Consider the following 24,265-nt stretch of genomic DNA (forward strand, 5'->3'; position numbering starts at 1 on the left):
ACATCTTATAAGTTTCAATATATAGTGTTACTATCATTCCAAGTATTTTTTTTTTTTTAGAAGTGTGCATGAAGTTGCTTTAAGACTGTGAAGAACCATATAAGCAATATTATTATCATCAACTTGCTCTCTAACTCTGGGCAGAAAGCGATCTAATTAAAATTGGCTGTGCTAATCTACTTACACTAATGTCTACTTTTTTTCTTTCACAACCAGGCTTCATTTGCCTCACCAGAACTACATATTTGGAATTCTTTTTTTTTTTTTTGAGACGGAGTCTCATTCTGTCACCCAGGCTGGAGTGCAGTGGCGCGATCTGGGCTCACTGCAAGCCCTGCCTCCCAGGTTCGTGCCATTCTCCTGCCTCAGCCTCTCCGAGTAGCTGGGACTACAGGCGCCCGCCACCACGCCCGGCTAATTTTTTTTTGTATTTTTAGTAGAGCCAGGGTTTCACCGTGGTCTCGATCTCCTGACCTCGTGATCCGCCCGCCTCGGCCTCCCAAAGTGCTGGGATTACAAGCGTGAGCCACCGCGCCCGGCCCATATTTGGAATTCTTATATCTCATGGCACAATCCATAAATTTATGAATCAGTAACACAATGAGTTAGTACATTTTAATATTTACAAACATAGTTTTTTCTTCTCCAAGTTTTTGTTATTGTTTTTTAATTATATTGTAGACACACTAAACAGCTTATATGATGCTGCTTCTTTGGTATTTGAGATTTGCAAATGTTCCATATGTGCTTGAGAAAAACATATATTCCTTAAATGTTGGGCAAGATTTCTAAATATATCTACTTGGCTGGGTGTGGTGGCTCACACCTGTAATCCCAGCACTCTGGAAGGCTGTGAGGTAGGTGGATCACTTGAGCCCAGGAGTTCGAGACCAGCCTGGGCAACATGGTGAAACCCCATCTCTACAAAAAAAATAAATACAACAAAATTAGCTGGGCATGGTGGTGTGTGCCTATAGTCCCAGCTACTTGGGAGGCTGAGGAGGGAGGATCACTTGAACCTGGGAGGTGGAGGCTGCAGTGAGCTGAGATCACACCACTGTACTCCAGCCTGGGCAACAGAGCAAGACTCTGCCTCAAAACAAAACAAGATTTCTAAACATATCTATTAAGGAAAAATTAAATAGAAAACTTGATTAGATCTCTAACAAAGAGGCTGAACTGGTAGTCAACTCAGAAGAATGGTATTAGAAGTGAGAAGCAGAAAAAACACAGGAATTACATTTTTTGTTCAGCGTTAAGGAGATTTTGCAAGATTAAAAAAAAAAAACACACAAACCAAAACTGATCATAAAGCTATAAGCAGTCTAAGCTGAAACTAGGAAAAGAAAGCTATACCATGTTTTTTGGTAGAAATGATTGTGATGCACAAATTTTTTTATTTGATCATATTTAAAAAGACAGAGCAGAATCACATTCATTTTCTTAGTAGTATCACTGTAAACATAGCAAACTTTGGCGCTCTTAGATTGCTCTGGAAATTTCTGAAGAGTTGACCATGGCAGCCTGGTAAGCCTTTTCTTTTCCCCCAAAGCTCTCTGGCCCTTTGCAGAAAGAGTGTTGGTGACAACTGATGCTAACTAAACAGCATGCGGTTGAGCTTGTCAAATCCTTTCCACCTCTTCCCATAGGCAACAAGGTGACGTGGCTTAAAGGCATTGAGTAAGCAAGTAGGTTATCAGAGAACAGAGGGAAAATTCCATTGTAGGTAATTTCCAAATACTAGAATTGATGAACTCAGAGTCCAACTGCTCAGTTCCTTCTTCTGCTGACCTGATACAGATATAATCACAATAGATCTCAGATCTTTGGTCCATTAAGACATCAGGGTAATGTACTCAGTTCCTTTGATTAAAAATGTGTTGGAAAAGCCATCTCTGGGTGGAGAAGAGAAGTTCGTTGATTATAGTGATGGTACTACAAGAGGAAAACTGAGGCAGCAAAACAGTGGGCAGCGCCTCTTTCTTCTTGCACTCAAATGATTACTTCACTCCTGTCAGCTTTATAGTCCAAGCAAACTCTGCGGGGACAGCAGAGGGTGGCAACTGGGGCAGAGAGATAAGGAGACCTTTATCTGGATCTGTGGACCACTTCAGATCTCCTTGAATTCCCAGCATTGTTATCTGCAGAAAACAAAAGGGAATGAAACAAACTGGTAATGCACTAATGAGTATAGAATACAGGCTGACTATGGTGGGAAACAGCCACGCTGGGCCAGGGCAGGAAAGCCAGTCTAAAAGAGGTGTGAATATGGGAGAAACCTGGCAGGGAAGGAAGAAAGGAATGATGTGCCAATTCCTTTACAGAAAGTTACATCTTAGGACTGACTGAGGCTCCTTACCTTCGTAGTTGAGGTAGTTATGGGGGATTCAAGGTTTAAGACTCCATTTTCTGGCCAGTGCAGAAAAATGGCATAAACAGCTGATTCCTTTGAGGTATACCTGGGAAAACGGAAACAACACTGGCAAAGATACCTGGCTTGTTATCCTGATATACAACTTTATACGTTCCTCCTTTTTAATGTTAATTTTCTTTTCTTTCTTTTTTTTTTTTTGAGACAGTGTCTCGCTCTGTTGCCCAGGCTGGAGTGCAGTGGTGTGATGTTGGCTCACTGCAACCTCCACCTCCTGGGTTCAAGCAATTCTTGTGGTTCAGCCTCCCGAGTCACTGGATTACAGGTGTGCACCACCACGCCTGGCTAACTTTTGTATTTTTAGTAGAGATGGCATTTTGCTATGTTGACCAGGCTGGTCTTGAACTCCTGGCCTCAAGTGATCCACCTGCATTGGCCTCCCAAAGTGGTAGGATTACAGGTATGAGCCATTGCACCCAGCTCCTTATTTATTTTTTTTTTTGAGACGAAGCCTTGTTGTCCAGGCTCTTGTTGTCCAGGGTGGAGTGCAGTGGCATGATCTCGGCCCATACAACCTCCACTTCCCAGGTTCAAGCAATTCTGCCTCAGGCTCCTGAGTAACTGGGATTACAGGCGCCTGCCACCATACCCTGCTAATTTTTGTATTTTTAGTAAAGACAGGGTTTCGCCATGTTGGCCAGGCTGGTCTCGAACTCCTGACCTCAGGTGATCCACCTGCCTCGGCCTCCCAAAGTGTTGGGATTACAAGCATGAGCCACCGTGCCGGGCCTAATTTCTTTTTTTTAAGTGATGGAGTCTTGCTGTGTTGCCCAACACAACTTGCTATGTTGTGCTGGGCTCAAGTGATCCTCGCACCTTGGCATTCGAAAGTGCTGGGATTACAGGCATGAAACACCGCACAAGGCCACTCATTCTCCTTTCAATTATCTACCAAATCCCAGTCCTTGAGTCTGTCACTGCTACTAGGGAGCACCAATAACTCAATACCAGTGAAGGTCTGCAGGAAGGAGGCAGTCTATAAAACTCTATCTGGTGATATTGTCTATTTTCCCTACCAATTGGGTTGTCTTTAAAAATTATCTCCTACACCAGTTACTTCAAATAAATAGAGCCATTTACCTTATTTTTCAAATCTCTTTTCTACTCCAAATCCATGTGAAAATAGCAGAGACTATAACAAGGACAAGATATGCAATGAAGACAAATTTGTTCTTCAGAGATTTTTTTTTTTTTTTTTTCTGAGACTGCACCCAGCCTGTTCTGAAATTTCATTATGTTTAGAGAAGAGGATGAAAATCACTACTATGGTTTGAATGCATCTCCTAAATCTCATGTTGGAAACTTGATCTCCAAATTCATATGTTGATGGTACAGTATTTAGAGGTGAGGCCTTTGGGAAGTAATTAGGATCAGATAAGGTAATCGGGGTAGGGCCCCATGATAGGACTTGATGGCTTTATAAGAGGAAGAGAGACCTGAGTGGACATGCCCACTCCTGTCCCCAACCATGTCATGATGTAGCAGGAAGGCCCTCACCAGATGCTGGTGCTATGCTCTTGAACTTCCCAGCCTCCAGAACTATGAGCTAAATAAACCTCTATTCTTTAAAAATTATCCAGTCTGAGCCAGGTGCAGTGGCTCATGCCTGTAATCCCAGTACTTTGAGAGGCAGAGGCAGGTGGATCACTTGAGGCCAGGAGTTTGAGACCAGCCTGGCCAACATGGTGAAACCCCATCTCTACTAAAAATGCAAAAATTAGCTGGGCGTGGTGGCGGGTGCCTATAATCCCAGCTGTTTGGGAGGCTGAGGCAGGAGAATTGCTTGAATCTGGAAGGCAGAGGTTGCAGTGAGCTGAGATTGTGCCACTGTACACCAACCTGGGCCACAGAGTGAGACTGTCTAAAAAAATAATAATAAAATAAAATAAAAATCCAGCCTGTGGGATTCAGTTATAGCAACAGAAAATGGACTAAGACAACCACTAAACAGAAACTCATCCAAAACAGAGGGATTAGATCCAGAGACCTAAGCTCTCTGGTATAATAAAAGCAGTTCCCTTTAATTTAACACTGACTTTGTGCCTGGCACTCATTTCATTTAATCCTCACAACACTATAAAGTATCATCACTCCATTCTGCAGTGGAAAAAATGGGGCCCAAGATCAAATAACTAGATCTAGAAGTCCAAGTATGAACAGAAAGAATTTTGCATGGGGCTCTGTACAATCCAAGCATTCATTATTACTATTTTTAGGGGGCAGGGTAATAATCTCAATAAATTGACTGATGCTTTGTTGCTCCTTCCCTTTTCACCAAACCCACTCTCTCCCCTCACTAGTCAAAGATAACCTAGTAGCCTAAGACATAACTCAAATGGGGTACAAATTTCATAGGAAAATAACCTTTTGGATTTTCTCAAGGCAACTTCCAGCCTGGCTTGTAACATTGTGGACCCAAGGAAACAAGGAGATATCAGTTTCAGATCGGGCACTGTCCTGTTCTTACACACAACAGAAGATAAGACTCACCATACAGATGTTGTGTTCTTTTCCCATTGCACCCGCCATGGTTTGGAGGCATAGATAGCCTCCCCATTGATGCTCAGCCATTTCCCAACAGCAAGAAGCCTTTCTTGGAAGATGGGAACAATCAGTCCATCTTTAGTTGGTCCAATGTTCAGAAGATAGTTGCCTCCCAAACTTACTGTCTGAACCAGTTCCTGGAGAGAACAGAAACAATGAAAGTCTAGCTATGAATGCCAAGCCTGGCATCATGCTTAAAACAGACAGTAAGAGAAGAGAAAGAATCTAGGGCACACTCTGTTTTTTAAATATCCTCTGCTGTTTTAAAATTTTTTTTTTTTTTGAGCCGGAGTTTCACTCTTGTCGCCCAGGCTGGAGTGCAATGGCGTGATCTCGGCTCAGCTGCAGCTCGGCTCACTGCAACCTCCACCTCCCTAGTTCAAGAGATTCTCCTGCCTCAGCCTCCTGAGTAGCTGGAATTACAGGCATGCGCCACCACACCCAGCTAATATCGTTGTATTTTTAGTAGAGACAGGGTTTCACCATGTTGGCCGGGCCAGTCTCAAAACTCCTGACCTCAGGTGATCTGCCTGCCTCAGCTTCCCAAAGTGCTGGGATCACAAGCACGAGTCACCACACCTGAGCTAAAAATTCTCTCTCTATATATATTTTTGCCACTATAAAAGGTTAGGCTCATGTGAGTAAATGAAAAATCATGCTATATTAACTCGAATTTCAGGGAGTGGCCATGGAGCACTTCCTGTGACACTGTACTTCTCATGGTGCTGGGTGCAGTGGGAAGGGTCATGCCCCAGAAACATGAGGTGTGGGCAGGGAAGCTGAGAATTTCAGGACCTTCCTTATGCATTGGGCTATATAAATGAACATGCTGCCCCTTTGGGAAAACTGCTATAAAGAGAAACATTCTTTTTTTTTTTTTTTTTTTTTGAGACGGAGTCTTGCTCTGTCTCCCAGGCTGGAGTGCAGTGGCACAATCTCGGCTCACTGCAACCTCTGCCTCCTGGGTTCAAGTGATTCTCCTGCCTCAGGCTCCCGAGTAGCTGGGACTACAGGTGCACACCACCATGCCCAGTTAATTTTTGTATTTTTAGTAGAGATGGGGTTTCACTATGTTGGCCAGGCTGGTCTTGAACTCCTGACTTTGTGATCCACCTGTCTCAGCCTCCCAAAGTACTGGGATTACAGGTGTGAGCCACCATGCCCAGCCAAGAGATACATTCTTTAAGGCTTCTGGAGTGGGATTTGGGTGTGTGTGTTTTTACTGTGACCTTGAACAGGTATTATACATATCTAGGCAGCTCAGAAAAACTAAGGTTATATAGAGAAAATTTTAAATTCATTATAGAATTTGAAGAATTCAGCCAGGCATGGTGGATCACACCTGTAATCCCAGCACTTTGAGAGGCCGAGACAGGTGGATTACCTGAGGTCAGGAGTTTGAGACCAGCCTGGCCAACATGGTGAAGCCCTGTCTCTACTAAAAATACAAAAATTAGCTGAGCGCTGTGGTAGGCACCTGTAGTCCCAGCTACGCGGGAGGCTGAGGCAAGAGAATCACTTGAACCCAGGAGGTGGAGGTTGCAGCAAGCTGAGATTGTGCCATTGCACTCCAGCCTGGGCAACAAGAGCGAAACTCTATCTCAATCCCGCGTAGCTGGGAAAAAAAAAAGAATTTAAAGAATTCATTATAAGAATTCATTACAGCACTCCAAGTGACACCACACCATTAACTTTTGATGTCTTCTTCCAGTCTTTTTCCTATGTAGTTAATTTTATATAGTTGTAATAATATGTAACTTATTTTATTTATTATTTAAAAAAATTTTTTTTTCAGACAGAGTCTAGCTCTGTCACCCAGGCTGGAGCGCAGTGGTGCAATCTCAGCTCATTGCAACCTCCGCCTCCCGGGTTCAAGCAATTCTCCTGCCTCAGCCTCCTGAGTAGCTGGGATTATAGGCGTGCGCCACCACGCCCGGCTAATTTTTTTGTATTTTTTAGTAGGGACGGGGTTTCACCACATTGGCCAGGCTGGTCTCAAATTCCTGACCTTGTGATCCACCCTCCTTGGCCTCCCAAAGTGCTGGGATTACAGGTGTGAGCCACTGTGCCTCATTTTTTAAAATAGAGATGGGGTCTCACTATGTTGGTTAGGCTGGTCTTAAACTCCTGCCCTCAAGCAATCCTCTTGCCTTGGTCTCTCAAAGTGTTGGGGTTACAAGTGTGAGCCATCACCATGCCCAGCCAATATGTAACTTTATTAATAATAATAATAATAATAATAATAATAATAATAATAATAATAATAGAGATGGGGTCTTTCTATGTTGGCCAAGCTGGTCTTGAACTCCTGGCCTCAAAGGATCCTCCCACCTTGGCCTCCTAAAGTGTTGGCATTACAGGTATGAGCCACTGTGCCCAGCCAATATGTAACTTGTTTTTTCACTCAGTGCTCTAAGCATTAACCCATATTAAATTTGTCAACACTTTTATGGTTACCAGCAGTTCGAGACAAGCCTGGCCAAGATGAAGAAACCCTGTCTCTACTAAAAACACAAAAACAAGCTGGGCATGGTGGCACGTGCCTGTATTCCCAGCTATTCGGGAGGCTGAGGCAGGAGAATCGCTTGAACCCAAGAGATGGAGGTTGCAGCAGGCCGAGATCGCACCACTGCACTCTAGCCTGGGTGACAGAGTGAAGTTCGGTCATAAATAAATAAATACACACATACATACATACATACAAATAATCCTGGGAAGGACCTCTGCACAACTTTCTTGTGTAATTCTAATTATTTCCTTAGGACAGGTTTCTGTTAGTCTATTCGATGTCCTTAAAAGGGTTCTATTGACCTGCACTTCTATCCAGAGTACTTCCATCGCTCTTACATAAAAAAGCTGGTTTTGCAGCCATAAAAAAGAATGTGTCCTTTGCAGGGACATGGATGAAGCTGGACATCACTCTTACATAAAAAAGCTGGTTTTGCAGCCATAAAAAAGAATGAGTTCATGTCCTTTGTAGGGACATGGATGAAGCTGGAAACCATCATTCTTTTTTTTTGAGACGGAGTCTCGCTGTGTCGCCCAGGCTGGAGTGCAGTGGCACAATCTCAGCTCACTGCAAGCTCCGCCTCCCGGGTTCACGCCATTCTCCTGCCTCAGCCTCTTGGAGTAGCTGGGACTACAGGCGCCCGCCACCACACCCGGCTAATTTTTTGTATTTTCAGTAGAGACGGGGTTTCACCGTGGTCTCGATCTCCTGACCTCGGGATCCGCCTGCCTCGGCCTCCCAAAGTGCTGGGATTACAAGCGTGAGCCACCGCGCCCAGCCTAAAACCATCATTCTTAGCAAACTAACACAGGAACAGAAAATCAAACACCACATGTTCTCACTCATAAGTGGGAGTTGAACAATGAGAACGCATGGACATAGGGAGAGGAATGTCACACACCAGGGCCTGTTGGAATGTGGAGGCTAGGGGAGGGAGAGCATTAGGACAAATACCTAATGCATGCAGGGCTTAAAACCTAGATAACAGGTTGATAGTTTGCAACAAACCATCATGGCACATGTATACCTATGTAACAAACCTGCACACTTTGTACGTGTATCCCAGAATTTAAAGTAAAATTTAAAAAAAGAGGAAAAAAATCATTAAAATCAATCATATAGTATGTTAGAAGGTAATAATAATAATAATAATAACTGGTTTGAGATCCATAGTTAAAAAAACAGTGAACTCAGGCCAGGTGCTGTGGCTCATGCCTGTAATCCAGTGCTGTGGGAGGCTGAGGCTAGAAGATCTCTTGAGGCCAGGAGTTTGAGACCAGCCTGGGCAACATAGCAAGACCCTGCCTCTACAAAAAAATTTAAAAATTAGCTGGATGTAGAGGTGCACACCTGTAGCTCTAGCTACTCACAGGAGGCTGAGGTGGGAGGACCACTTGAGCCCCAGGAGTTTAAGGTTACAGTGAGGTATGATCGTGCCACTGCACTATTGCCTGCATGACAGAGCAAGACCCCATTTCGTTAAAAAAACAAAAAACTCAAAGGTGCTCTTACCGAAATGATTTCAGATTCTTCTGTAACATCAGACATTGCCATGTCACGACGATAGCCCCAGGAAAACTTGTCAATGCTGGTGCACATCTCCCACTTGTGATCTGGCAAGCTCTGTGGCTTGAATTTATCTTCACAGTTATAGTATCCTCCATGGTGACAGGAACAGTTCTGACCCCATCGGTCATTTACTACCACCTCATCCTAAGAAGGGAAAGAATATTCGGTCATGAGGAGTAAAACCACTTGACTATCTTTATGTAATGCACTTTGGTAAGGCTCTATTTGGAAGCAAGAAAGTTAGTCTAGAGCAGTGGTTCTCAACTGGGGGCAGTTTTGCTCTGGAGGGGACATTTGGTAAAGTCTAGAGACATTTTTGATTGTCACTATGGGGGTGGTATGCCATCTAGTGGGTGGAGATCAGGGATGTTACTAAACATCCTACAATGCACAGGACAGCCCCCACAGCAAAGAAATATTCAGCCCTAAATGTCAACAGTACTGAGGCAGAGAAACCCTGCAGCAGAGATACACGTCAGGGCTGGGAGAGCTTGCTTTAAACATCATCTGGTAAATCACTTATTCTATAAGAGGAGAAATGGACAGGAGGGGACCTGCCTGGGGCCATGCCCCCAGGCAGTTTCAAAAGCTGGAACTACAAATCAGGTATCTGAACCCATGGCAGGCTGTTTTCTAACTATATAATCCCAACCTTACCTAGGCAAAAAAAAAGTCTTAAGCCAATCCCACTCAAAAAAAAAAAAAAATGCAAATTATTTTTCTTCCTTCGAGGTTTAGCTGAAGAATGACAAATCATACATGGAATATCTTTTTTTTTTTTTTTTTTGAGACAGAGTCTCGCTCTGTCGCCCAGGCTGGAGTGCAGTGGCGCAATCTCGGCTCACTGCAAGCTCCGCCTTCCGGGTTCACGCCATTCTCCTGCCTCAGCCTCTCCGAGTAGCTGGGACTACAGGCACCCGCCACCACGCCCGGCTAATTTTTTTGTATTTTTAGTAGAGACGGGGTTTCACCATGGTCTCGGTCTCCTGACCTCGTGATCCGCCCACCTCAGCCTCCCAAAGTGCTGGGATTACAAGAGTGAGCCACCGCGCCCGGCTTGGAATATCTTAATGTAAATGTTAAATGCAGCATATTTTATTTTTTTTATTTTTTTTATTTTTTTGAGACAGAGTCTTGCTCTGTCACCCAGGCTGGAGTGCAGTGGCGCGATCTCGGCTCACTGCAAGCTCCGCCTCCCGGGTTCACGCCATTCTGCCTCAGCCTCCCGGGTAGCTGGGACTACAGGCGCCTGCCACCATGCCCGGCTAATTTTTTTTGTATTTTTAGTAGAGACGGGGTTTCACCGTGGTCTCGATCTCCTGACCTCGTGATCCGCCCACCTCGGCCTCCCAAAGTGCTGGGATTACAAGTGTGAGCCACCGCGCCCGGCCAAATGCAGCACATTTTATAACAGAGTGGCCAATACAAGATAAAAACTGAAACCATTTGGGAGGCCAAGGCAGGCAGATCATGAGGTCAGAAGATAGAGACCATCCTGGCTAACATGGTGAAACCCCGTCTCTACCAAAAATACAAACAATTAGCTGGGCGTGGTGGCACATGCCGTAGTCTCAGCTACTTGGGAGGCTGAGGCAGAAGAATCGCTTGAACCTGGGAGGCGGAGGTAGCAGTGAGCCGAGATCGTGCCACTGCACTCCAGCCTAGGCGACAGAGCGAGACTCCGTCTCAAAAACGAAAACAAAACTGAAACCATGTTCAACTCATCACGGCAAAAGGAGATTAAATAAAAGTTTAAAATTCCAATTTCTTGCCTGTTTTAGAGTCATTCGCATTGGTATGAAGTTTCTCCTATGGAAGCTAGTTAAGTGCCAAAGAGAAATAGAAGAATAGTCATTATTTGTAACTAGTTCAATCCAATGTCTGGTACTCGATTATCAATGTCTGGGCATCATGGGGTCACAGAATTGAAAAGGATAACTCAAGATCAATTCAAGAACAGGTATGTAAAAGCCATTTCAGAGAAAAATGGGGTATTAACAATCCTAATTCTTCATTCAACACCTACCCATCCACTTATTCAATAAGTATTTACTCAACGACTACCATGGGGCTCACACTGTGGGCAGATACTGGGTCTCCAAGGTGAATAAAACAGAGGTCTTGCCCTCAACCATCCAGCAGAGACTAGCAGAGGAGACAGATATGTGGACAATTACAATATGACATCATATCAGAGTTTATACCTGGTTACAAGATTATCAAGGGCTTTGATGTTCATAGCTGGCTCCACCACCTAGTAGTCAAGGGGTCTTAAGCAGGTAACTTTACCTTTTTTTTTTTTTTTTTTTGAGAGAGTCTCACTTTGTCACCCAGGCTGGAGTGCAGTGGCGCCATCTTGGCTCACTGCAAGCTCTGCCTCCTGGGTTCACGCCATTCTCCTGCCTCAGCCTCCTGAGTAGCTGGGACTACAGGCGCCCGCCACCACGCCCGGCTAATTTTTTGTATTTTTAGTAGAGACGGGGTTTCACTGTGTTAGCCAGGATGGTCTCGATCTCCTGACCTCGTGATATGCCCACCTCGGCCTCCCAAAGTGCTGGGATTACAGGCATGAGCCACTGTGCCCGGCCAACTTTACCTTTTAAGTTAGTACCTATCTATAAAAACAAACAAACAAAACCAACCAAACAAACAAAATCCAAAGGCAAATATCACCCACCTCACAGGGGTTTGACAGGGAGGGATAAAAGTGACAGTGTGCCCAGACTCTGGCTCAGAGTGAATAAAGGTGTCTCCTTGCCACACCTCCTCTTCCTCAGAGTCCTCAGGTGATGTGAACGCTCCCTGTACACTCAGCCTGTCAAGGACAGACACAGCCATGCACTCTTTCATCCCACAGAAGCTAATGCAGTACCCTCCACTTTGGCATTCGAGCCAGTGTCTATGGATTGTGGAGAGCTCAGGACATACTTCTACTATCATACTGTTCACCCTACAATGTACTTTGTTTGTATGTCTGTCTTTCTCTTCAGACTGTAGTTCCCTAAAAGCAGAAACCATTCATTCAGTATTTCCAAGGCTTAGCATGCGGCATGCTACGGCACCGGCTCTCAATAAATCCTGGTAGAAACGAAGGAGAATCTACAGTCCCCATATGCCTGCGAAGCTACTGTGAAGATGGGTTGAGACACACCCACACAGAAGGTCCTGGTTGCTTAGGAATTATTGTTTAAGAGAGGCGGCCGGGAGCGGTGGCTCAGTGAACCTGTAATCCCAGCACTTTGGGAGGCTGAGGTGGGTGGTTCACAAAGTCAAGAGTTTCAAGATCAGTCTGGCCAACATGGTGAAGCCCCATCTCTACTAAAAATACAAAAAATTAGCCAGGTGTGATGGTGTGCACCTGTAATCCCAGCTACTTGGGAGGCTGAGGCAGGGGAATTGTGTGAACCCAGGAGGCGGAGGTTGCAGTGAGTCGAGATCGTGCCATTGTACTCCAGCCTGGGCGACAGTGCGAGACTCCTTCTCAAAAAAAAAAAAAAATAAATAAAAAGCCAAAAAAGCTCAGGCTGTCTAGCTAGTCATGCTTCTTAAATGGCACTGGGGTTGATATTTTCTTCCCTTTCCCAATCCTGCATCTTTGGCTAGTCATTTTTCCTTCTGTGATACTCCTTAAGCACAAACACTAGACTGTGACCTCACATAGCAAGCGACCTAGCTCCAGGGGTATACACCCTGAACATATATATACATAGACGCCATTTCAGAGACAAATGGGGTATTAACAATCTGAATTCTTGGTTCAACACCCACCTATTTTTCCTATTATTCAGCAACTACCATGAGGCTCACACTGTGGCAGACACTGAGTTTCCAAGGTGAATAAAAGACTTCTTGCCCTCAACGATCCAGCAGAGACTAGCAGAGACAGATATGTGGACAATTACAATATGACATCACATCAGAGTTCATTACCCAGGGATGAACTGCACATCTGGGAGGTCACAAACATTCATCAAGTTCCAGAAAACCACTCTTTTTTTTTTTTTTTTTTTTTTGAGACGGAGTCTCACTCTGTCATCCAGGCTGGAGTGCAGTGGCACGATCTCTGCTCACTGTAACCTCTGCCTCCCAGGTTCAAGCAATTCTCTGCCTCAGCCTCCCGAGTAGCTGGGATTAGAGGTGCCCACCACCTCGCCCGACTAATTTTTGTATTTTCTTTTTTTTTTTTTTTTTTTTTTTGAGACAGAGTCTCGCTCTGTTGCCCAGGCTGGAGTACAGTGGTGCCATCTCGGCTCACTGCAAGCTCTGCCTCCCAGGTTCACGCCATTCTCCTGCCTCAGCCTCCCAAGTAGCTGGGACTACAGGCATGTAAAAATTAGACCCGGCCTAATTTTTGTATTTTCAGTAGAGACGGGGTTTCACCGTGTTAGCCAGGCTGGTCCTGAACTCCTGACCTCGTGATCCACCAGCCTCGGCCTCCCAAAGTGCTAGGATTACAGGCGTGAGACACCACGCCCGGCCTTAGAAAACCACTCTTAATCTGTCTCTGTGCATCATATAGAATCTGTTTTTTTCTTTCTTCCCATTTTCTGAGCTTAGTAATAGAGACCCAATGAGACCCTTAGACTTTTTTTTTTTTTGAGAAGGAGTCTCGCTCTGTTGCCCAGGCTGGAGTGCAGTGGTGCGATCTCGGCTCACTGCAAGTTCTGCCTCCCAGGTTCACACCATTCTCCTGCCTCAGCCTCCTGAGCAGCTGGGACTACAGGCGCCCGCCACCACGCCTGGCTAATTTCTTTTTGTATTTTTAGTAGAGACGGGGTTTCACTGTGTTAGCCAGGATGGTCTTGATCTCCTGACCTGGTGATCTGCCTGCCTCGGCCTCCCAAAGTGCTGGGATTACAGGCGTGAGCCACTGCGCCTGGCCAAGACCCTTAGAGGTTTATGAACTACCAAGGTACCTCAGTACAAACTGGTTTTACACTTAAGATTTTTCTTTTAAATCCACAACAAATCTAGAACATGTACAATTTTGAAATTTGCTACAGTGAAGATTAGGGTTTCTGCTACTTTGCAAGTACACTAAAATACAAACTGTAAATGGACAGCCATTATGCACTGCCTAATAGTGTTGATTATAGGGAGGGGTACGGGGTAGGCAACATTCCCCCAACGATTTGGATATAAGGGAAGTGAGTGTGCCCCTTGAGAGTTAAACTATAAAATCAACATAGAGTAGGTGGGATTGTAGACATTTGCATTTTATTCCTACCATTTAATTTTGTATGTTTTGTATATCTTATATGTTTTATTTATTTATTTTTTTGGAGACAGGGTTTCGCTGTCACCCAGGCTGGAGTACAATGGCGTGATCTAGGTTCATTATAGCTTTGATCTCTTGGGTTCAAGTGATCCTCCCACGTCAGCCTCCCCCCACATCAGCCACCAGAGTAGCTGGGACTACAGGTCCATGCCACCACACCCAACTAATTTTATTTTTTGTAGAGATGAGGTCTCACTATGTTGTCCAGGCTGGTCTTGAACTCCTGGACTCAAGTCATCTGCTTGCCTTGGCCTCCCCAAGTGCTGGGATTACAGGCATGAGCTGCTGTGCTTGGCCTGTATGTCTTTTATATGTTTTCTTTATATTTTATTATATGTTTTAATATCTTTTTTGGTGGTTTTCTCATTTATAACATTTGTTTACTTAATAGAGTTTATTTTTTCTGTAGTGGTCTGGGAATTGTAATTACTATTTTTAGTCTACTATGTAAATTTACCACTGTTTAAACCTATATTGTCAAAGTTAAGAACTAAGGGAGATTATCGGGCGCGGTGGCTCACGCCTGTAATCCCAGCACTTTGGGAGGCCAAGGTGAGTGGATCACCGAGGTCAAGGACTCGAGAGCAGCCTGCCCAACATGGCGAAACCCTGTCTCTACTAAAAACACAAAAATCAGCCGGGCAGGGTGGCGGGCGCCTGTAATCTCAGCTACTTGGAAGGCTGAGGCAGGAGAATCACTTGAACCTGGGAGGCAGAGGTTACAGTGAGCGCAGATCACGCCACTGCACTCCAGCCAGGGCGACAGAGTGAGACTCTGTCTCAATTAAAAAAAAAAAAAAAAAGAACTAAAGGAGAAGAAAGCTTATACTCTAAGGGAGCCAGGGAAGATTAAAGGAGAAACCTTTACCATCCATTAAGTGCCCCAGTCCCTACTGCCTCCATGTTGATATTCCTGTTTATTATTGCTGCTGCTGCTGCTGTCTACTCCAGAGTTTGGCTCCTTGCACTTTCTTTCTTCATAGGAGATAAATAAGAAAGAAGTCATATAATCACATACCTTGACGGGGCTATCATTGTAGAGCCAGGAAAGAAAATTTGTGGAGTTCCAGTAAGTATCAGGACATTCCCACTCCCCATCCGACCAGATCAGATCAGGTTTATAGCTGGAAGACATGTGATCAGGAAAGAGCTTATTATCTGAATATGTTCATGGTAAAATCTTATGGACCTTTTTTTTTTTTTTTTTAGAGATGGGGTTTTGCTATGTTGCCCAGGCTTGAGTCCAGCAGCTATCAACATGTACGATCATAGAGCACCATAGGCTCAAATTCCTGGGCTCAAGCAATCCTCTTGCCTCAGCATCCTGAGTAGTTGGGACTACAGGTGCACATCACTGCATTTGACTTGTGGACTGATTTTTGCAACAAATATTTTAAAATTAATCTTCCTCCATTTTGAAAGTATGTGGCATAAAAATTATCACAGTGCAGAGGATGTGGAAAACCGAAAACATTTGCTAATAAAACCAGTTTGCTAATAAAACCACCATTTAAAACAAACACAGCAGGCTGGGCACAGTGGCTCACACCTGTAATCCCAGCACTTTGGGAGGCCGAGATGGGTGGATCACGAGGTCAGGAGATCGAGACCATCCTGGCTAACATGGTGAAACCCCGTCTCTACTAAAAATACAAAAAAATTAGTCGGGCATGATGGCGGGCGCCTGTAGTCCCAGCTACTCGGGAGGCTGAGGCAGGAGAATGGCGTGAACCTGGGAGGCGGAGCTTGCAGTGAGCCGAGATTGCTCCACTGCACTCCAGCCTGGGCGACAGAGTGAGACTCCATCTCAAAAAAACAAAAAACAAACAAAAAAACCCCACAGCATTTTGTCATATTTCCTCCTGATATTTTACTTTCTTCTTTTTTTTTTTTTGAGACTGTTTTGCTTTGTCTCCCAGGCTGGAGTGCAGTGCTATGATCTCGGCTCACTGCGACCTTCACCTGCTGGGTTCAAGTGATTCTTGCGCTTCAGCCACCCAAGTAGCTGGGATTACAGGTGTGCACCACCATGCCTAACTAATTTTCATATTTTCAGTACAGACAGTGTTTTGCCATCTTGGCCAGGCTGGTCTTCAACTCTTGGCATTAAGTGATCCACCTGCCTCGGCTTCTCAAAGTGCTGGGATTTCAGGCATGAGCCACTGTGCCTGCCCTAATATTTTTCTTTATGCCTTTTAGAAAATGGAGGTGTAATCAGCATACAAACAAGTTGGTTTCCTTTCGGCAACTAATTCCAATTAAGAATGGTGTTTCAAGGAAGCAAAGGAAAAAAAAATGGTGCTTCAGGACTATAAGACTAAGATTTGCTTTGAAGATGTTTTAAGAGTTGGAACTATTCATAAAATGCATTTTTGTGGATAATTACCAAAGTCTGTACTGTAAAGGATTTATGGAATCCACTGGAGCCCCATTTGTACTTTAGCATATTATTACTCTGAGCCCTATAAGGCATGTATGTTGTGTGTATATATATAAATACATATGTATATACCTATATGGTAAGCACTATTATTCTCATCTGAGCAGCAAGAATTTGATGCTCAGTAGCGCAATTTATTTTAGGTAACAAGGCTTGTAAGTAACAGGAGGTGGAACTCAAATACAAATCTGCCTGATGCCAAACTGTCCACTGTACTCCATAATTAGGCAGGTAAACTCTAGGAAGATCACTAAGTGGCAAGATACAACACAGATGGTCTGTGATTTACTGTGTATAAGATATCGTACTAGGCAATTTAAACTCATTACCTCATTAGTTCTCATGATTCTAGGATATATTATTATCCCATTTCACAGATAGAGAAACCAAGATCTTGAAAGATAAGTAGTTTGTTCAAGGCAACATAACCAAGTACGATAAAAGAATGGGGATCTCAGATTCAGTAATGTCTAAATCTGTCCATGTCTCTGATGGTCTCTTACAATTGTTACTATTTTCTTAAGAGAAGTCATCTGGATGGAATCTGAATACAAGGTAATTTTTCTTTTCTTGAGACAAAGTTTTCCTCTGTAGCCCAGGCTGAAGTATGGTAGCAGGATCTCGGCTCACTGCAACTGCCTCCCTGGTTCAAGAGATTCTCCTGCCTCAGCCTCCCGAGTAGCTAGGACTACAGGTATGCACCAGCACGCCTGGCCAATTTTTGTATTTTTAGTAGAGAAGAGTTTTCACTGTGTTGGCTAGGCTAGTCTCGAACTCCTGACTTCAAGTGATCTGCCTGCCTCGGCCTCCCAAAATGCTGGGATTACAGGCATGAGCCACTGCGCCTGGCTAAAGGTGATTTTCCTTTGCTCTAAAGTGAGGGTCCAGGCAGCTGCCTCTGAAGCTTTAAGGGTCTACCGTCCTCTATGAGTCCCCAGGCTCGAGAAAGGCAAACGGGGATAAAACATTGTGAAGAACTAGTGACAAATCCCTAAGTGAAAGTGATCATTTAAAGAATAATGGTAATAACAACACCCTTACTTTGTACCAGGCACCGTGACAGATACATTTCACATACTATTCTGAGCCCTACAAAGAAGGCATTATTATCCCCACTTTAGAGAGTGAGAATCAAGCTCAGGAGAGTGTTCTGTTTAAGGCGTGTAAGTAACAGAAGCCAGAATTCAAACACGAATCTGCCTGATGCCAAACCACCCCCTCTCCAGGGTCCTGACATAGGGAAAATGGCATGTAAGAAGGGAACTAAAATTTTGACTTTCTGCCATCCTGGGTTTTGTGTGATTGTTTCAATGTAGAAGGCAATATGACCACATGACAGAAGTTCTGAAAAGCAGGAGGAAAGAACATATTTTGTCTTAATACAACCACCACTTTTTATTATTTTGATGTCTTTTAGGTTTTTTTCATACCTATCCCTTCTCCACTTTAACAGTACCCTATAGGAAGCTCTGATTTCATTGATAAAAGTCGCAGGGCCAAAATATTTCAGTGTCTTACCTATTAACAAGGTCGTACAGCTCTGGCATTGTTTTTGCACTGACAAAATACTGTGTTTTGAAGCCATTTTTCTTATCAAGTAGATAGAGTGGATGGAACCACTCTAAGAGTGAGTGGTATAGTCCATAGCGGATGTTCCTTAAACAGAAAAACAGAACGGCAACTGCCATTAAGCATAGAACAAATAATTTATTTTAAGGAATATCAGTTCTAGCATTTTTTCATTTCAGTGGCACTCACTCATAAGAGCATGTAGAGAGGGATGGGATCCAAAACCATTTCCTTAAATTATTCACCATTCACTTAAGCAAAATGAGGTTTACTGTGTTTTTGATTATACACATAACTACCTTTTATACATAAATAACTTAACACCAAAATGTTATTTAAACCATCTTTTATCTTTTAAGTCAATTATCCCAATAGAGTATAGTCCTGCTGGGCGCGGTGGCTCATGCCTGTAATCCCAGCACTTTGGGAGGCTGAGGTGGGAGGATCCCTTGAGTCCATGAGTTTGAGACCAGCCTGGGCAACATAGTGAGACCTCGTCTCCACAAAAAATTTAAAAATTAGCTGAGTGTGGTGGTGCGAGCCTGTAGTCACAGCTACTTGGGAGGCTAAAGTGGGAGGATGGCTTGAGCCCAGGAGGTAGAGATTGCAGTGAGCTGAGACTGTGCCGCTGGAGTCTAGCAAAGGCGACAGAGTGAGACCCTGTCTCAAAACAAAAACAAAACAAAACAAAAAACCATATAGTCTTATTTTTTAAAAATGTCTTCCCTGTCAATCATAAAATTTCATATTTAAAGAAACTGGAAAATAGAAAATAAAATATCCAAAGTACTCTTACTCAGAAATAATCATTATAACATTTTCCACACAGCTGAAGTGAATATAGGTTTATTGTTTTATTTATCTAAGATTTACTAATAGTTCTTTTTCGTTTTTTTTTCTTTCTTTTTTTTTGAGATGGAGTCTCGCTCTGTCGCCCAGGCTGGAGTGCAGTGGCGCGATCTCGGCTCACTGCAAGCTCCACCTCCCAGGTTCATGCCATTCTCCTGCCTCAGCCTCCTGAGTAGCTGAGACTACAGGTGCCTGCCAACACACCCGGCTAATTTATTTTTTATTTTTACTAGAGACAGGGTTTCACTGTGTTAGCCAAGATGGTCTCGATCTCCTGACGTCATGATCTGCCCACCTCGGCCTCCCAAAGTGCTGGGATTACAGGCGTGAACCACCACGCTGTAGTAGTTCTTAACATACACAAAATGAAATGTGGTTGATGACCTATTTTCATATTTAATAAAGCTTGCTTTGGGTTAAGAATGGTGAGTGTTACAAAAACCTTATAATGCAAGAAGCAATTACACAGATAAAAAACAACTTAAGTATTTCATCATATGACCCAGGGACTAAATAAAGATGGTAAAAATCATGACTCCTAAAGTCCATATCTAATCAACATCTCAGAGTTTTACAGCAGGACTATAAGCAAAGCACAGTGCTGAGAAACAAACTGAGCAGGTGACAAGAGTCAGCAAACTCTTTTTGTCTTTTTTCTTTTTTTTTTTTTGAGACAGAGTCTCGCTCTGTCACCCACGCTGGGGTGCAGTGGCGCGATCTTGGCTCACTGCAACCTCCGCCTCCTGGGTTCAAGTGATTCTCCTACCTCAGCCTCCCGAGTTGCTGGGACTATAGGCAAACGCCACCATGCCCGGCTAATTTTTGTATTTTTAGTAGAGACAGGGTTTCACCATATTGGTCAGGTTGGTCTTGAACTCCTGACCTCATGATCTGCCTGCCTCTGCCTCCCAAAGTGCTGGGATTACAGGTGTGAGTCAATGCACCCGACCAGCGAACTCTTAAAGATCCAGATAGTGTTTTAGGTTTTGCAGGCCATTTGGTCTCTATCTTAGCTCTCAAATTGTAGCTTGAAAGCAGTCACAGACTGTGCATAAATGAATAGGCATGGCTGTGTTCCAACCAAACTTGATGATTTATACAGACACTCAGCCTACTCCTCAAACAGGACATCAAGTACCATCATAGTCTATGTTGGGTATCCTTCATCTAACCAGACATGGCCATGAACTTCTGTAATGGTGTCCCCTTTGGTCACATGAAAACTGTGAAGCATCAAACACTGCCAATTCAAAGGCCAGAAGCCCTTCAGCTACTTGCTAAATGCAAACCTAGAAAACACACGAGAGTAGAGAAGGTACAGAACTCTTGACGGCCAGATCCAAAGAGATAACAGAGTAACCATCCCTAGACACCCACCTCTTCCGGAGAGCTGTTCCCAATTCACCAACCAAATCCCGATGAGGCCCCACATCCTTGGAGTTCCAGTTCCAAGACACAGGACTCGGCCAGTTTGTGAAGCCTTCGTGATGCTTTGTCGTCAAAACTACATACCTGTGGACAGCAAAACCACATGAGCAAAGGAAGTGGGCAGTGAACTTGCATGAACTTGCCCAGCATGCTTGAGGCTTTTTAAATGCCTGAAAGAACTTGACCACAACAAATGTACTTGTACCAGTGACTATATTAGTGATATTCAGGAAGCTGCTGCAGTCACAATTCCCCTTGGGCATTGCTCCAAGAATGGAAGCAGATTTGAGGAAGTCCCAACCCTCAGTCCCCAGCGAAGGAGGAGGCCCAGAGGGAAGGAAGGAGTGGGTAAGGGAAAAGAAGTGCACCTTAGCTCTCTGATTCTTCAACACTTCTGGTAGGAATGATTAACTTTCTTTCACTCTTTGCCCTGAAGGAGAAAGATCTCTACTGGAAATGGCAGATAATAGAAAACTAAGCCATTTGCTGGCCAGGCATGGTGGCTCACACCTGTAATCCCAGCACTTTGGGAGGCCAAAGTGGGCGGATTACCTGAGGTCAGGGGTTCAAGACCAACCTGGACAACGAGGCGAAAACCCATCTCAACTAAAAATAACCGGGCATGGTGGTGTGTGCCTGTAGTCCCAGGTATTTGAGAGGCTGGGGCATAAGAATCACTTGAGCCTGGGAGACAGAGGTTGCAGTGAGCCGAGATCATGCAACTGTACTCCAGACTGGGCTACAGAGCAAAACTGTTTCAAAACAACAATGACAAAATAAGAAAACTTTCTAGAAAACTAAGCTGTTTGGTTTACCAAGCCTACATAAATTGCCTCTCATTTATTATAGAGGTGACAAAAGACCCAATAACTGGGAGAAAAGGCAAGTGTTGAAATAACAACCAAATCACTCAATATTTAATTTACTTTTACGGCAGAAAAATAGGTAATGCACTTTATGGTTCAATCACTGGCCAGAGTAGGGAACTCCAGGACTTGACGGGCCAGAGAGTAATTTAGGCTCTGTGGGGCACATTCCTCTCTGTAGTGTATTCTTCTTTAAAACATTTTACAATCCTTTAAAAATGTAAAAACCATTCTCACCTCATGGGCCTTAAAAAACTGGCAGAGGACCAATCCCTCTGGCCAGTTTGCAGACCTTGGTGCAGTGGAAACAACCTTGACGTCATGAGACCTGGAGTCTAGGACATTATATTCCTTCCTCTCTTTGGGCCAGTCATCTCATCCATGAAATAAAAGGCATAGAAAGAGGTTATCTCCCAGATTTTAATTTTTCTCAATTGTAAGTTATGGATCCCTAAGGCCCCTAGGAGACAAACACTTCCTCTGCTTAATCAAGTCTTATACTCCCATACATTTAATGGTAAACACTAAATGCCAGTTGTAATTTCTCTTTAGTACAAGTGAATCCAAAGTTCAAGAGAAACGAAAACCCGGAAGATGGCTGAGGAACCAAGATAAGGATGGAAGACTGCTCTAAGCCAGGGGCTGGGGAAACCTCCCCACCTCCATTCTTACTCTTCTCCAACCCACTTCTCTCCCAGCAGCCAAATGAATCTTTCTAGAAGCTGAGAGTAACCACTCCCTGACTTAAAACCTGTCAATACAGGGCTCTCAAGGCTCACTCCTTCAGGACAAGCCCCTGCCTTGACAACTTCATGGGTCCTAGTCTCCCCTTATCCCCACCCCAGCGCTCTCTACTCTGTTCTCTGAACCAGCCACCCCCAAGTTCCAACAGTTCTTAGAGAGAGTCAGACCGTTCTTGGGCACTTCCTACGTAAAACGGATTGAGAGGAGCAAACGAATGACTATCTGTACTGTTGCCCAAATACACTGCACACCAGAACTCCCCTCTTTCCCTCTTGGAGACATTAGAGCTGAAAGGAAAGGATACAACCCCTTTCTATAACCATAGAAGAGGCTGCAGGGAGGCTGAAGTGACTTGTCCAGGTTCACAGTTGAATTAGAACCAGGCTCCACACCACTGATTTGAAACCCTGGAGTCCTGATAGTGCTGTCAATCTGGAAGGGACATCAGGTATGGCCTAACTCAGCCCTCTCGGTGCACAGGTGTAGATACCCAGGGCTTCCCAGCCCGCCATCTCCCTGAACCTTCATTTATCAGTCTCCAGTCAAACGCACCTCCTCCTCCTCATCAGGTGTGCCAGGCTCACTCCTGTGGCCGCAGGAGGCCACACGCGGGCCCCGGGGTCATGGGGGCGACCGGCAGGTGCGCGCCCCGACTGGCCGCCCAGCCCCACCTCCTGTCTGCCGCCCGAGCCGGGAAGGGGCGCCGCTCCCCGGGACCACACTCACTTGGCGCCTGCAGCCTGGAAGAGGTCGGCCCACTCCTCCGGGTGGAAGAAGCGGGCGGTGAACTGCGGCCCGAAGTCGGCGTAGCTGAAGCCGGGCGGGTAGTTGTCGCGCATGAAGCGCTGGTACTGCGGCCGCCCCTCGCCCTGCCAGTGCCACCAGAACCACTCGCTGCCCCAGGCGGGCACCGAGAACACACCCCAGTGGATGAACACCCCGAACTTGGCTTCGTCGAACCAGGCCGGCAGCGGCCGAGAATCCAGGCTCGGCCAGTCTGGGGTGTAGCGGCGCGGAGGCTGGGCCCGACGCACCGACTCGGCCGCTCGGAGAAGGAGCAGAAGCAGCAATAGCGCGGGTACCGCCAGCCGCGACCTCATCGCCGGAGGCCGCATCACTACCCCGCGGCGTCGCGGACCACTCTTAACGCGCAGGTGCCGGCAGGCGGCTCCGCCCACTCTGACTAACGATTGGCCTGGAAGAAAAAAGGGGTGGGACAACCTGGACAGGTTGGCCCGAGTCGCTTCCTCCTCGGGTCGGAGAAGCGCCCTCTGGTGCTCAAACGGGGAAAGACGCAGGGAGGCGTTGACAGCGCTTCGCTGAAGGACGAATAAAAACCTTGAAAAGGGACTTAACTGCGAGGTTAAATCGTGGAGGTGAGCAAGGCCCAGTGTGTGCGGAGAACTCACATTTAAGAAGGAGTCCACTGAGCCGGACGCAGTGGCTCACGCCTGTAATCCCAACGCTTTGCGGGAGGATCGCTCTGAGCCCACAAGTTGGAGACTAGCCGGTCTCTACAAAAAATAAACAAAATGAGCCTGGCGTGGTGGTGCATGTCTGGGGTCCCAGCTACTCGGGAGGCTGAAGTGGGAGGTTCGGGATCGCTTGAGCCTGGGAAGTTTGGGCTGCAGTGAACCGAACCGTGATCACGCCTCTGGGAGTAGTCCATTTTGTCGCAGCAATCCTGCAGGGTTAGGCTGAAGTCAGATCACGAGTTTTATTTAGTGATCACTTGGGAGCCATAGGGGGCTTTTAAGTTGTCCTGTAGCACAAGGCTGGAGGAGGAGATACTAGACTGGAAGGGTAGCTAACAGCCCTGACAGAAATAAGGAGGTAGAGGCCGGGCGCGGTGGCTCACGCTTGTAATCCCAGCACTTTGGGAGGCCGAGGCGGGCGGATCACGAGGTCAGGAGATCGAGACCACGGTGAAACCCCGTCTCTACTAAAAATACAAAAAAAAAATAGCCGGGCGTGGTGGCGGGCGCCTGTAGTCCCAGCTACTCGGAGAGGCTGAGGCAGGAGAATGGCGTGAACCCGG

General features: G+C 45.3%; 1 protein-coding gene across 1 annotated transcript; it reads right to left on the minus strand.

Moving 5' to 3' along the window:
• Positions 1–553: 553 nt before the first annotated feature.
• On the minus strand, positions 554–23,347 carry FUCA1 (alpha-L-fucosidase 1). The gene is made up of 8 exons (XM_032759289.2): positions 22,954–23,347; positions 20,567–20,701; positions 18,290–18,427; positions 15,350–15,455; positions 8,997–9,197; positions 4,922–5,112; positions 2,360–2,459; positions 554–2,141 (listed from the first exon to the last, which is right to left on the minus strand). The coding sequence occupies exons 1-8, from the start codon at positions 23,340–23,342 to the stop codon at positions 2,001–2,003; spliced, it is 1,401 nt and encodes a 466-aa protein (XP_032615180.1). The 5' UTR covers positions 23,343–23,347; the 3' UTR covers positions 554–2,000.
• Between the last annotated feature and the right edge of the window lie 918 nt (positions 23,348–24,265).

This window comes from Hylobates moloch, unplaced genomic scaffold (assembly GCF_009828535.3).
Source record: "Hylobates moloch isolate HMO894 unplaced genomic scaffold, HMol_V3 SCAFFOLD_9, whole genome shotgun sequence".
NCBI classification, from domain to species: Eukaryota; Metazoa; Chordata; class Mammalia; order Primates; family Hylobatidae; genus Hylobates; species Hylobates moloch.